This window comes from Macrosteles quadrilineatus, unplaced genomic scaffold (genome assembly GCF_028750875.1).
Source record: "Macrosteles quadrilineatus isolate MER2022 unplaced genomic scaffold, UCM_ALF_1.0 Scaffold_5__1_contigs__length_97177068, whole genome shotgun sequence".
NCBI lineage: Eukaryota > Metazoa > Arthropoda > Insecta > Hemiptera > Cicadellidae > Macrosteles > Macrosteles quadrilineatus.
In genome coordinates, this window is record NW_026542598.1 from 25,979,932 (window position 1) to 25,995,372 (window position 15,441).

General features: G+C 36.9%; 1 protein-coding gene across 1 annotated transcript in view; it reads left to right on the forward strand.

Annotated features, from left to right (window-relative positions):
- Positions 1-13,744, forward strand: part of LOC128994169 (importin-4-like) — a 34,274-nt gene extending 20,530 nt beyond the window's left edge. Inside the window, exons 10-20 of the mRNA XM_054418527.1 lie at positions 3,076-3,311; positions 3,762-3,888; positions 4,437-4,515; positions 4,905-5,056; positions 5,890-6,017; positions 6,301-6,366; positions 8,932-9,099; positions 9,714-9,922; positions 10,529-10,661; positions 12,669-12,843; positions 13,488-13,744. Coding sequence (XP_054274502.1) covers positions 3,076-3,311; positions 3,762-3,888; positions 4,437-4,515; positions 4,905-5,056; positions 5,890-6,017; positions 6,301-6,366; positions 8,932-9,099; positions 9,714-9,922; positions 10,529-10,661; positions 12,669-12,843; positions 13,488-13,615 — 1,601 coding nt within the window. The 3' untranslated portion in view covers positions 13,616-13,744. The remainder of the gene's footprint in view (positions 1-3,075; positions 3,312-3,761; positions 3,889-4,436; positions 4,516-4,904; positions 5,057-5,889; positions 6,018-6,300; positions 6,367-8,931; positions 9,100-9,713; positions 9,923-10,528; positions 10,662-12,668; positions 12,844-13,487) is intronic.
- Positions 13,745-15,441: the final 1,697 nt, after the last annotated feature.

Consider the following 15,441-nt stretch of genomic DNA (forward strand, 5'->3'; position numbering starts at 1 on the left):
AAATCTCAAATTTAGACAACTTTCTTCACCCAGAAAATCATATTTTCAGTCTTACAGTATTTTCAATTAAATTCTCAACAGTTGATACAATTTGTCCTCTTGATTTAATGTTTAAAGGTATTTCAAACCTACATCCTTATTCCTTATAAAGTAAAATTCAGAGACATGCCGGGAGACAGCTATAGTGTAAGAGTTCCTTATCTATTATCAGGCTCATGTAACCTATATCCTTGTCCTTCTACTGTCTGTGCTGTAGTTTGACCAAGTTCATACAGCACAGGTCAGTTTCATACAGCACGGACAGGATATAGGAATATTCTCAAGTCATTAAACAAGCCAAGTACAGTTTAAAAAAAAAAATAAAATCGAAGATGCAGACGGAGACTCCAGAAAATTGCGGCACATCGTAAATAAGGTTGCAGGACGTCCAAGTAGGAAGGAAAAATTCCCAATAGAAGCATTCTGCGCGCACGATGGCACTGCCACCTCTGTCCAGATAATAATTGTATGCAATAATTTAGATTCAATTTAATTATTAATTAAATTAATTTAATTATTAATCATTCCCTAAGACTTTTGAAGCATGGCTTTGCATAATTCCATATTCACTTGACATTTCCCACCCTCCAACTTGCCTCCACTTCCTCTACGTCGTGGACCTGTTTCCATCATTCCCTAAGACTTTTTAAGCATGGCTTTGTATTATTCTATAGTTACTTGACATTTCCCACACTCCAGACCTTTTGCCCTTGCAACTTGCCTCCATTTCCTCTACGTCGCGGACCTGTTTCCATCATTCCCTAAGCCTTTTTAAGCATGGCCTTGTATAATTCCATCGTCACTTGACATGTCCCACACTCCAGACCTTTTGTCCTTGCAACTTCCCTCCACTTCCTCTACGTCGTGGACCTGTTTCCATCATTCCTCAAGCCTTTTTAAGCATGGTGTTGTATATTTCCATAGTCACTTGATATTTCCCACACTCCAGACCTTTTGCCCTTGCAACTTGCCTCCACTTCCTCTACGTCGTGGACCTGTTTCCATCATTCCTCAAGCCTTTTTAAGCATGGTGTTGTATATTTTTATAGTCACTTTATATTCCCCACACTCCAGACCTTTTGCCCTTGCAACTTCCCTCCACTTCCTCTACGTCGTGGGCCTGTTTCCATCACTCCCTAAGCCTTTTTAAGCATGGTTTTGTATTATTCCATTGTCACTTGATATTTCCCACACTCCAGACCTTTTGCCCTTGCAACTTGCCTCCATTTCCTCTACGTCGCAGACCTGTTTCCATCATTCCCTAAGCCTTTTTAAGCATGGCGTTGTATAATTCCATCGTCACTTGACATGTCCCACACTCCAGACCTTTTGTCCTTGCAACTTACCTTCACTTCCTCTACGTCGTGAACCTGTTTCCATCATTCCTCAAGCCTTTTTAAGCATGGTGTTGTATATTTCCATAGTCACTTTATATTTCCCACACTCCAGACCTTTTGTCCTTGCAACTTCCCTCCACTTCCTCTACGTCGTGGGCCTGTTTCCATCACTCCCTAAGCATTTTTAAGCATGGTTTTGTATTATTCTATAGTCGCTTGGCATTTCCCACACTCCAGACCTTTTGCCTTTGCAACTTCCCTCCACTTCCTCTACGTCGTGGACCAGTTTCCACCACTCTGATACGTCTCAGGAAGCAAGTGATACAAAATATGCCACAGAACATGAACAAGACGCAAGTGATACAACTTACTACGAGAGAGCTCAATGACGAAACTGACGAAAAATCCAACGCAAAACCTGGTACATATATATATATGTATATATATGTATATACTAGCTGTTGTACCCGTGCTTTGCAACGGGAAGAAGACACAAAATACAAACATTTTGATCTTTACATTTGTTGTATAAAATATTTACACATATAGGCTACCACTTTTAGAAACAAAATTTGGCTGCACTTTAGTATCTGTCCTACACTCATAACAATGAAAAATATCGATATAGGCTATGGATTATTCTATATATTCATTTAAATTAATAGTACTGTACCCTGTCAGTAAACTTTATAACTTGTTAATGCGAATTTAATATCACAGAACCAACTTGTATATTTGAAACAGCTGACGAAATTCTTTTATTCGTTTTAAATATTACTCATAAGGTTAACATGGGAAATTCCAGAGCCACTGGGGCGGAGCCCGAACGGACTTTTGAGATAAGAATGCGTCTATATGTTAATCGGGAATGTGAGCTATCATCACACCAAATTTCAGCCCAATCCGGCCAGTATTTTCTGCGTTTACTTGTCACAAACATACATCCATACATCCAAACTTTCTCATTTATAATATTAGTAGGATTAGTAGGATATATATATATATATACCATAATACCATATAACCACACTACAAATTTAATTCTACAATATACGGTACGTAGTTTTATCCAAACAAACGATCAAAAACCCCGAATGAAATTTTTAATTGACTTAATAGTCAATGCATATAAGCGAGTCTTATCTTTCGATGCAGATTAAATAATACAAAGGCAGAGGAATGCGCGAGACCAAGGACAATGTAACGGCACGGTTGCTATAGAAACGACGCAACGAGAATTGCGCGCCAACGTCAACTTAACGCCAGACTGTGTAAACACGCCGCGTGTGTAGTGTTCGACGGAGCTATAGTACTTTCAGTTGGCAATACTGGCTTCTAGCCTCGAGTGAGGTGGTTCAACCATGAGAAGCGCCTCAAACTCCTGGGTAATCCCCGATTAGCTCCTCCCACTCTGCCCCCTATCCCCACCTAAAAGACGAGCAAGTGGTAAGTCGGTCGGGAGGATTGACGACAAGTTGGTTTCTCGAATATAATAATTTAGTTTTACAGGCCGGTCAACTGGACTGACGATGAAATAACTTGTCGACGTACTGGTTTTCAGCATTTATCTATTTAATTAAAAAAGACGGTCTAGTGGCCAGACGACAAAGTATCTTGTCGGTCTACTGGTAGGCTCCCGCCTGCAGGCCTGTTTTTCTCTATCTGGCCCTGAGTAACAAACTATGATTGTTCTTTGCAGACACATTGGGTACCTTGGCCAGATCTATTGGGTCAGAGAACTTCTTACCCATGGCCAAAGAGAGTATGGAGCTGGGGATACAGCTGATTAGCAAGACAGACGATCCTGATTTGCGTAAGTCTGTGTACGGACTGTTCGCCTCTGTAGCCTGCGTGCTGAGACAGGACATGAACGTGTACCTGCCTACTGTCATGGACGCTATCGTGAAGTCGGTCAAGAGTGACAGCGGCATGGTCGTAAGTAGCGAGTATATCTGACGGACCTTTTTGGTGAATTCACTACCACTATACTTTTTTTCATTTTAGAATGTTTTGATTATCTAGAAATCATCAGGGTTAGGTTATTTAAAGTTTTGGGTTTTTTAAAGTTGTGTATTGAACACTGTATAGGCTAACTTATATAGTATAGAACATCTCATTTTTGGCCAAAATGTATATTACCAATATCAATTTAAAGCGAGATAATACCTATGAAGGGGAAGATAAGCCTATTAAGATATACCTGTGCTCCTGTGGATATGGTTACTGAAAGTTCCCTGAGTGTACACTTGATACTTTTCATATCAAGTAGGCATCCGGTAATGATCACTGCAGTATCTGCTACATCTTAACTGTGGAAAATCACCTAGGTGTTTGGATGAAGGCTCTACCTTTATGTTGGTGGTATTTACAAGTCTATGTTTGCAGAGTTTGCGGAGAGATGAGAACAACCCGAACGTGGGACTGTTTGAGACCATCAGTGACGGGGAGGAGTCCGAGGAAGACCTTGGCAACACTTCAGACGTCAGTACTGATAAGGACGAAGATGATAATGGTCAGTGCTACTTACCTTAGTGATAAAAACTAATACAAATCTGTTGAGAACCACTTCACATCTCAAAGTGTTGAAATATCGAATAGTTCTAGTACGGTAATTGGGGTATAAAAACCCCCACTTTGCATTGTGTCTTTATTTCACAAGAGGATACTGAATTTATTGAAAAATATAATTATACACTGTTCAAAAAATTTAGGTGGTTATAGGGAAATAAATTTATCCCCTCCACTTGATCCTACCTTTAAAATATTAGCTGAGCAGCTGAGGTTTGCCAAAACGTCAATCAGATACACAAAATACATTACATACATACATCAGACCATACATTACGCAAAAAAGTAGTAGCGGGAACTTGCCCTCAAACCGCCTATATTTTGTGAACGGACTATAGTCAGCTGATTTGTTCCAGATGAATGGTGTACTCTAGGTGAAACCTTCCACTGTGTTGTCAAAAACATAATAATATTCACAAAAACTAGATTTCTAGGTGAATCTGATTTAAGTGAATAATGCAAAACACTCAAACTTGTAAATATTTCTTACAGCTTTCACAGTAGAAAACTCGTACCTTGAAGAGAAGGAAGAGGCTATTGTTGCAATAAAGGATCTAGCTCAAAATTGCATGTAAGTTTTCCAAATCTGTTCTGATGGATAGTTATAGTTTAGGCTATTTAGCACAGACATTTCTCAGTCTGATAAAAGGAACAGAAAGTCTAATGGAAAGTGTATTGAAACCATGATCAATTTTTAAACTAGTGTCCATCCTCTCGTGTTATTATCAAAGAGTAAATTTCACATTGTAAAATCCACTAAACTAAGAGAAAAACTTTGAGTCTTTTTCAGTGCACTTAAATCTAAATCGTCGTGATATACACATGAAAACATACTTCAGAATTTACAAAAGGGTGAGAAATGTTCAGTATCCAAGTTTAAGACAACAGTTTATCTAATACACCCACAAATTTACTTAAGTTGCTTTTGTCGTTGATGCCAATTGTAGTGTTTGATTACAGGGAATCTTTTCTGCCGTACGTGGACACTTGCTTCCAGGAGATATTCACGTTGATCAACTTCCCTCACGATGATGTACGAAGTGCAGCCCTCACCACCCTGGCTCAGCTGTGCATCAACATTCACAAGATTGAATCTCAAGAAGGTCGGCAAGGTAAGGGAAAGCCTTTTGACATTACGTCAAAATGTGGGGAAGGATATAGAAAATTGTGATTGGAGTCGCACACAAAGGATGTGGGGGAATTTTGTTATTTGGAAATAATGATTAGGTACCTAAATTAGATGAATTCTCCATTTTCTTAGTTTATTAATTGAACCTACAAATATTTTTTAATGAGTCAAAATAACAGGCGCAATTGAGTTAGAATGAGTAGACTCTAGCTCATGAAACAAAAAATAGTTACACAACACAGTACACACATACAAACTTAAGAATATTTCACTGTCACTTATGGTATTTTCACCCGAGAAAGGTTTGAGTTTGGATAAAGTGTCTTGAAATCCAATGGTGTTCAGAAAGTTTTTTCAACTTAAGATGTCTATCTCTTCCTAAATGAAACAATTAGACAACATTTTAGACCAGCACATTCTGTGAGTGGCTAGTTTTGTATAGAAAATTGGTTTCAGTACCTTCATAAAGAGTGTGTCTACTTCAGTAATTAGTCATTAAATTAAATCTGTAAAAAGAGAGATAATTATACGTGTTTCATTTTATTTCTTAATAGTATCAACCAAATCACGCAAGTACCCTACCTATTAGTGACGGACTGAAAAGTCTGTAAAAGTGTAAAATAAACGGGGCTCTTTTATTTACTTTGGTGTGTTACTATCCTAGTTGTTAGTCTTAGACTTGGATGTGAAAATGGTTGATTCCCTAGCAAGCATATTCAAAAATATTTTGAGTTTAGACCGCTTCCCCTCAAAAGGGTTTTTATTTCTAGTTGGAAAATTCCACTGGCGTTTCAACTTAGCATCTATATGTTGCAGGGTTGTTGAACGCTCTGAACATGCTGGTGCCCAAGTGTGCAGAGATTATCAGAACAGACAGGGAGAGAGAAGTGGTCATCGTAGCGCTGGAGGTCTACTCTGAGCTGCTCAAGGAAGTGGGAGCTCCGGTCTGTATCACACTATTTAGCCCAACAGTTAACATAGTTTTCAATATAAGTTTATCATTCCAATAGTTAAACTCGGTGGACATTGTGGTATAGTACAGGCGGGCCATTCAAAACGTCATATAACTTTTTATTTTTGATTAGGCCTACGTAAATTATAGTTTTTGTAGGCTTACTTTGTATTATATGTACTTACATAACATGCTGTCTTAAGTTGATCTCGATATTCGATTCAAACCTAAAAACCACTATTCGCACACCCCTAATTTTGCATGTTGGTGTTTAGGTGCTGGAAGGTGAAGGACACACAGATGCAATAATCAACTGTATAAAGGATGTACTGAACTCTAGGGTGAGTTTGTTAAATAAATATATTTTGTGAAATGTAAGCTATGCTTGGGTTTTGTGCAGTGATAATATTAGTATATTGACTTTTCTTTGTACGGTCAAATAATAGTACGTTTCATCACTAGGGCCTAAAGTGACTCTTTTCGACCCAAGCTCAATGAGCGAGGGTTGAAAAGACATTTTTTGCCCGTGTGATGAACTATATTTTTTGTCATATTGCACCATTATTCAAACAAACTATGTTACAAAACTAAAATAGTTTTCATTTAACCCTCCGAGCGTCACTCGTCGAAAAATCGACTCACGACACACTTTGTGTAGTGTCACGCGTCGATTTTTCGACACACGAACATCATTTACGGCGAAGGCTCTATGACTGATTGAATCGGATTGAACTGGATCGAGTTAGGTATCGTTCTTTTCGTTAGATTCTAAGCTTTCTCCAGAGGTCTGTCTCTAAGCACTTTATGTTCTCCGAGCCGATCGTAATTGTAGCAGACAGCTGACGTTCGTGTTTTAGACAACTTGGTTATTTCACATCGGTGACTTGTGTGTTTTTGTACGTTTATCGTAGTTTTTAGTGGTAAAAATGGACAGTAGTGATATACGTAATGCACTAGAAGATGATATTAGTGATGTTTGAAGGACTGATTGACAATCCGGATGAAGTAGGTAGTGATATTGATGTAAATTATCAGCCAGATTCCTAGCTATGGTTAGGCTATGCATTCTTAGCTAAACGCTATGTACTGAAATCTGTTTTTTGCCCATAACTTATTTATTTGCAAATCTACTTCCTTATATTATTATATTTTTGTAATCCTCATAAAATTTAGAACAAAGTGGCTATTTTCAAATATTTATAGGCCTATAATTTATACAATTTCATTGAGCGCAAACTTATTTTTTTTTCAATTTTTCCAAAATAATTTTTTTTTCCTAAAAAATTTTTTTGAAACAAATATTCCTTATGTTTTATGTATGATATTGAAGCCCATTATTTTCCAAACAAAATGGTATATAGAACAGTAGAATTAACATTGTTTTAAGCTTCTCAGATCCGTTTTAATAAAACCTTGCAAATGCGCCAAAAATAGGTGGACATTAAGGCCTAAACTATGGACACTCGGAGGGTTAAAGATAACCTCTCAAAACTACTTTTAACTTGTTTTCAATTTAATTTGGTAATCGAAGCAAGCAGCTGTTTAGTAAGTGATTCAAACGTTCCGTCTAACTCGATCATGTTAGTGTACATTATACTACGGATATGTCGAACTATTCGATTAAACAAACGACACATACTTTTGATACATGAGATTGTTTACAATCAAAATTCACAACCAGGGGCGGTTCAAATTTAATTAAATGTAAATAAAAGGAAAGCATTGAACCTCAATATTTTGCATTTCCCCCTTTTTTGCTCCACAAAGCCTCTCAAACCTCTCGTCCCCGATCAAACTCCCTTTTTGATCCTTGTCAGGCCTACCCAAAACAATATTTCTGGAGCCGCCCCTGTTCACAACTGAGTTGACAACAGCTGATTTTTACTCCCTAGGGGCTAAAAACGCTTTTTACTCCCTAGAGAGTAAAAATGCTTATTGAGACCCGCAATGCATCCATTAAAAATAGCTGTTTTTGCTGCAGTATGACAAAAAGAATTTAATTTGAGTTTATATTTTATTATTTTTGATGCAAACTTTGATAATTTTAAATTTACGTATTAGTTATGGCATTGCCTCTGTGTCAACTTTTGTGCCAGACATAAGCTTTGACTATTGATACAACTAGACATTCCATCCCCATGTTAAAGTTTATTAAAATCGTTGTAGTTGATGTGAGCCACTGACAGATTGTGCTGATTTAAATGACTAATTTCTGTTAAAAACACAAACTTGTTTATTAAGTCAAAGTGATTGAATCACTTATTGTGAGCTATAGCAACTGTTATGATCCCTATGTCAGGGACAAAAAATAAGGTAGAAAATACTAAAATAGACCTTTAGACACTAGCACATTCTGTGACTGGCTCACACAACTATGTTTTTTTTTTTTAATAACAAATTGGCGACAGCTGGTCCATATAGATGGGATGTCTAATTCAGTATCCAATAGTCATTAATATAAGGTTGCTGGGTTTCTGGAGTAATACTTAATTCACAAAGACAATTGTTGATAAACACAATTGCTGCAACAATTTGGGAATGGATTTTTAATCCTTTACGATCCTAAATACCACATTGTGGGCAGTAAATTTTGGTTGTCCTAGCTGCTCAGTCAGCAGAACGGTCTCAAAAAATTTGTTTAAAATATTTTGTTATCTGCTATATGGTGATATAATAAAACCAAATATTCTCAGTGGGATGAAGCTGCAGTGAAAATACACAAAGAAAGGTGGCCAGTGGTACTGGCCAAGCTAGCGACAGAGACAGCTGGTGTTGAAACAATCTCAAAGGAGCGAAGAAGGTTGGAAATCAGCTGTTCACTGCTGAATCATATCTTATTTATCATATTTGAACAGCTGTTTTCATTGCTGTGGTTTGATTATCCCCCACTGTACCTGTTTCCGCAGACGGAGTGCCAAGACGAGGGAGGTGATGACACCGAGGAGGAGTCTGAAGGAGATGAAGTGATTGTAGAGAGCGCTGGAGAGATCGTCCCTCTACTAGGCAAAGTGATGGCGCCTCAAGAGTTCTCCCAACATTACACACAATTCATTCCCATGTTTTTCAACCTAACCGTAAGTACAGATGATAATTATTCATAGGCAAGTGTCCAAGAATAACTCATGTATAAATTATCTTCCCAATTGTTTCTTTTATCTATCCATATTTCCTTTCACAATGTTCTTGTCAAATCTTGGATCGAACAATTTGACAAACAATTGGATCGGAATGATGCTTTTCGATTGGCCAAAGTTAATTCACATGTATTATTCCAGGATGCTTGCATTAACTTGCCTAGCCCCCCTAGGCCTACCTGCCAAACCACTTTTATTTTGCTCTCGTAGGTTTGTCATTTTGAAAGAATTAAATGAAGATTTTTTTTGGCCACGTGACCGTTTTTTATACTATACACTTTAACCTGTATACTTTCTCTGTGTGATCTTTTTATCCTCATGAATTGCTTAAGATAGTTCAATGTTTCTGTTTGTTATGTATAAAATGCATTTTATGACAGGTTAAAATTTAAAGTAAAGGTTAAGGTTAAGTAAGGTTAAATTTCTATAGTACTTAAAATATTAACACCAATTACCATACGTTCATTTAATGTTGTGGTTTTTTTAGTACGATTCCTGTGTCATATTGAAATGTAGTTTTGGTAATATAAGATAATAAAGTATTTTTGTTGAAGAGGAAGCAAGCTTCAGACGCACAGAGATCGTTTGGTGTTGGAATGTTGGCGGACTGTATGTCTGTTGCTGGTCCATGCCTACAAACATACGCTCAACAACTACTTACGCTGCTGCTCACTATGACGAGAGACAATAATGCTGAAGTTAGAAACAACGCCATTTTTGCTCTGGGCGAACTTGTATACCACGGCCGAGACTGTGTTTTTCCGTATCCTTTTGAATAATGTCTTGTAATTTATAATTCTTTGTACAATATTATTAGTTTTTGGCCTGATTACAGTTAAGGATTGATAAAATAAGCTTTTACCCGATACCAGCAAGATCGGACTGTGGGAACAGGGTTTTATGGGGTAAAAACATGTATTCCTACTTTTTACCTTCAAAACCTAAAATTTTGCTATTTCTTTCCAAACCATTTTGTAGACCTTAAAAACAAATAATTTACTAGCCTATTAAAGCAGCTTTGTATGACTGATAATAGTTGCAAAGAAAATTAATTTTAAAAACTGTACATTTAAAGTTTTATGCTATTCATAATGGAGAATAACTAAAAAGATTTTTTATAGATATATTTTGATAACATTTGGCAAATTTCTTTTTTCATAGGCCTACTAAGCTATTTACATTACCTTTCCTGTAGCAGCAAACCAAAGTACTCGTTAAGAGTAATGTTTTTTAAATAGGGAATAAATCCGACAACTTAAAGGAAATATTTGATTGAAAATCCAATGAGGGAAATTGAAATTTGCTTAGTCTGCAGGTTTGCCGCAGCGGGGGTTGTCTCACTCCTCGTGTTTACCTTGACTTTATTTAGCTTCTATGGGGAGATTTTGCATACCTTGTCCACTGCAGTGGCCACAGAGACGAATCCTGGTGCTCTTGACAACATATGTGGTGCCCTGGCGCGGCTGATCATCACCAACACGGACGCTATCCCCCTGCAACAGGTAGGCTAACAAGTTTTTTATACTGTTCTTTTGGGTCAGTGAACAGTGACAACAGACTAAGCTGGGATAACCACATTACACAACTTTGTAAAAGATTGGCTAGAATAACCTGTCTCTTGAGAAAACTTAGATCATGTGTGAGTTTTAACACTTTGATAATGACTTACTACGGTTTGTTTCACTCACAGCTGCTTTATGGTTTGCGTCTCTGGGGTGGTTCACATTTAGCTCAGAAAGCATTTGTTTGGCAAAAGAAAGCTCTTAGAGCCATGCTAGGATTGCAAGATCATGAATCCTGTAGGGATCACTTTTCCAATTTAAATTTGCTTACACTGCCATCTATGTACATTCTTTGTAATTTAATTCATATAAAAAACAACCTAGTCACACCTCAAATCAGACTTTCAAAAACTTTAAATAGCCATTTTTACATCCAACATATTTTCTTCAACAAGCTACCCACTTGTTTTCGTAAACTACCTTTAAACCAATTTAAAAGAAAAATTACTGAGATTTTAAAATAAAAAGCATTTTACACGCAGGAAGAATTTTTAAATAGTGACATATCATGTTTAGATTCTATAATTGTATATATTGAAATTTATAATTTATTGATGTATGATCTATTTTTAAGTACTATTGTAACAATGCCTATTACAAAATGTAATGTTTAATGGCTGCAATAAATCTTATTGAATCTTATTGTTCCTTGCTGAACGTACTGACTATAAATTAATGATGCTATCTTAATGTCTACAGTTCCTGTCTATTTCAGATCGTTTAGAGAAATCCTGGACATTTCAGTTGGGTCTCGGGAGTCGGGAATCCCCAAAAACCCACGTACTTTAATGATGTATCCCCAATTTCACAACCTGTAAATGCTTTAGTTTTTCGAAAGAAGTAATACAGTATCTAGTCCACAAGTTTTTCCGATATGTTAAGTATTTTGTTGAGAGTTTGGTTATTATAAGTTAGATGTAGCTGCGAGCTGTGCTACTAATTTAATTTTATTGTTAATGTTAACTATATGTTGAATTGTATAAAAAAGAGGATAGTAGCTAGCTTACCTTGAAAGTGTAGGTAGGCCATAGACCATATAGAAGATAAACTGTGCACACAATATTTCGTCCCCTGAGGGACTTTGTCAAGTGTAGAGAAAGGGGTAGAGTTCACAAATTACAAAATGGCTCCAGCCCTGACAAAGTCCCTCAGGGGACGAAATATTGTGTGCACAGTTTATCTTCTATATGGTCTATGGCCTACCTACACTTGCAAGGTACGTTAGCTGCTATCCTCCTTTTTATACAATTCAAAATCCTGGCCTAGGGCCTTTCCTTGAAAAAAACAAACCTTATTGTTAACTATAGTTATTAAACTATTAAAGTTATGAAATCAACATCTCTTTTTCAGCTAACACTAACTTGTCTTGTAGTAATTTGTAAATATTTCACCATACTTTGTTGTAACATGTCAACAAATTTTCCGGTGAAGCTTAAAAGTTTTATCAGTAACTTATATTTTACACAAAAACTCTTGGTAAAGGGCTCTAGGCCAGAAAAAAGTTGATTTTGTTCTTAATATGTGGACACACTGTGCAGTTCTTTTCCATATCAAGTACTCCTGAAAATTGTTTGAATGAAAAGGTAAACGAAAATCCCCAAAACACCTCTGATATTTCAAATGACAGAAGTTAGAGACACTGTATCTAACAAAACGTCAACGTTGTTCAATAACCAATGGTGGGTGTGTTGCTAGCTCAGTAGTTAGCTCGGACTTCGGTGCACGAGGGACAGGTTCAATTCCTGGCACACACACAAAACTTTAATAGATTTGGACCGCTTTCCCTTGAAAGTGTTTAAATTTATTCATTACAAAAATGCCTCTGGCGTAGACACGAGCGAAAATAAAAATAGCAAGACAAGCGTTCCGACCGTTTCCCTACAAACGTAAAATGTTCCAGAGCCGTAAAAAACACATAATTACTTTGTATCTGTTCCTTTTTCCCAGGTGGTTCCTGTGTATGTCCGCTACTTGCCACTAAGGGAGGACTTTGAAGAGAACAAGTGGATCTACCAGAGTCTAGGACTGTTGTATCAGCGCGGCTGTGAGCCTCTGCTGCAGAACCTGCCTGCCGTCATCTCCTCCTGCGCTCACACACTGCACAACAATCACATCGAGGCTGGTACGCAACATTCACAGCTGTAGCCAATATTTCATTCAAATTGAAAATAGTTGAATATGAGCCATTAACACATTCGCTGTGGGTCACTCACCTAGTGCTCTAGTAACTTTCGTTCTCCGGCGTCACCTACATTCCATTCAATTTCTGCGCAGCAGGACACCAGGAAGAACGAGTATTTTATGTCTGGGTTTAGGAATGGGTGCTTTGTTGTGGTGTAGGTTGGTATGGTAGTAAATCTCCCAGTAAAATCCCCTTCTAGCAAGCTTAGAAATTAACTTGTTGTCCCGTCTTTCTCCTATTGGCAATACTGTACATGGGATTGGCTAGTTCCAGACAGTACTGCTATTTGTGAGTGTTTTAGCAAACTACGTCGACTCTCATCGTAACACAGCATATCATTTCCTATTTGTCAAAACAAAATATTTTAAAGCCAAACGGGTTTGGTAGATGCTGCTTTGCACCAGGGCCCTGCCATTGGTGGGACGCAGCTAACGTGTTAACATAAGGGTTCTTCAGTCTAGGATTATAAAATGTCACTTTAGTATTTATTACTGAAATAGTTGATGGGAAAAAAGTTTATTTATTCTGCTATTTTATTCATGTACTAAATTAGTGGTTTATATAGTGAAATTTCTTTTTTTCAGGGAACCGTCACATAATTGTAAATTTGTTGAAGAGTTGCCATAGAGATTTCCCCGCAGAAATCAATACCGCAGCAAGCTTACTCCCTGAAGATGTGAGGGCAACATTGCAGCAAGCTTGTGTTTCGTAATGTTGATACTGAACATTTAAATTAGGGTTTTTATTTATTATCAAAGAGTTTGGCTTTAATACGCTTAAAAAAAGTAAATACAAAAACATTGTTATAACATTTTTGTAAATAAACGTTGCTTTGAAAGACTTGTGGTTTAATTGTTTGCAATTTATATTGTGTATTTTATACAAACTAAGCACGACTGGTCGCAATCTTGTTCACTGAGACAATAAAAAACAAAACATTCATTTACCTTATGGTTGATTGTACATGGTATTTCCTAAGTTCAATGCAGGAAATTGTTCAGTCAGGGTGGTTTAAGTCCCTGGTGAATCTGGCGACAACGATGATGATGAGAAGTGCTGTGTTACTAGGGTCCTGCCACTTCATGGCCATGTACCACATGATCACACAGCATAGCTGGAGATAAAGGAACTGAACGTATTTGAACTTTGGTTGGAACAGCCAACTTAATATCAGTCAACTTATAAGCAATATTCCTCAGTATATCATTCCACAAAACCAAAATGTCTCTTTTTAGTTTGGACAAGGCTAACGAACGGTGTGAGTAGCTCTACAAGCTCGTTGTACCTTTCCAACCTTATTTTGTGAGTTACTGAAGAGTTACTGTTGATCTCTATCCCACTTCTTCAATTTCAGCAATTGCCATTTAACCTTAAACCAGGCGAGAGGGTTTTGGTAGTTGTAAACCATGGGAAACGTTCGGTTCTTTGTTTCCCTCTAGGGTATCTGGGTGGTGTGAAGTTTTCTGCGAGCTGAAACATTTTGTAAAGTGTATTTGCTTGTATTGGCTTCAAATCCTCTAAAAAATCTCACTGTCGGATACTTAAACATATTATCTAATCCTCTAACTCCAGACACTAATATTGTGATCAAATTACTTTATTAACAGACTTATTAACAGAACTATTTTTTTTCTATTACTAAACCTTCATTCGATTTTTTCATTGTCAGCGAGTTTGGTTAGTTTCGTTAGGTTATGATAGTTTAATTTTATAACCAAAAAAATTTTAAAATTTAATTTGAGGTATTTATTTATAATTTTATTTTATGAACAGAACTATTTTTTTGTTTAGTAAACCTTCATTATAGCCAAGTGCTCTCCACTACAGCGCTGTTCACGTAGGAATTTTGAACTAATATGCCTCATTTATAGCTCCCGTAAGTCAGACCCAATTAATAGTTTCCTAGCAAGACTTGACAACAAATTGTTTGTATAATAGTTTAATTTATTTACCTTACATTGTATTTTACTGAATGTTGTGTTGTTTTGGTTACAGTTTGTTGTAATGAAATGAATGTTTGAAAGTTATTATTATCAGTTACCCTTATCAGTTACCCTTATCAGTTACCCTTATCAGTTACCCGTTACATTACCATATCATGTAATTATTTACAATGAAAATCAAAATTCCGTGGTAGTGTTGTCTGTTGTTTGGTTAACTTTCGTATTTTATCCAAATTTCAAATTAAATGCAACCAGTAAGACGAAGAACTGTGAGTGGCTGGAGGAAACGCGAACGTGGCCGCTTGCATCAACCTCCCAATGGAAAATTTGAAGGTTACAGAGTGTGGCAGTACCACTGTGGTGATACTGATACATCCAACCTCGGACTCGTTTATTGGAGAAATTATCAACATAATTGGACAAATTAACATCAAATGTTTACATTGTGGTGACTTAAATTTTATGCAAAAAAACCTGGCCGAGACAGTTCAATTGTTACTCATTGTTGAGAAAACTGTTTAGAGGTGTATAGTCAATGGTTTAACTCATCTGCGGAATTTACCATACTATCAGGAACTTATTGGAAACTCCCAAT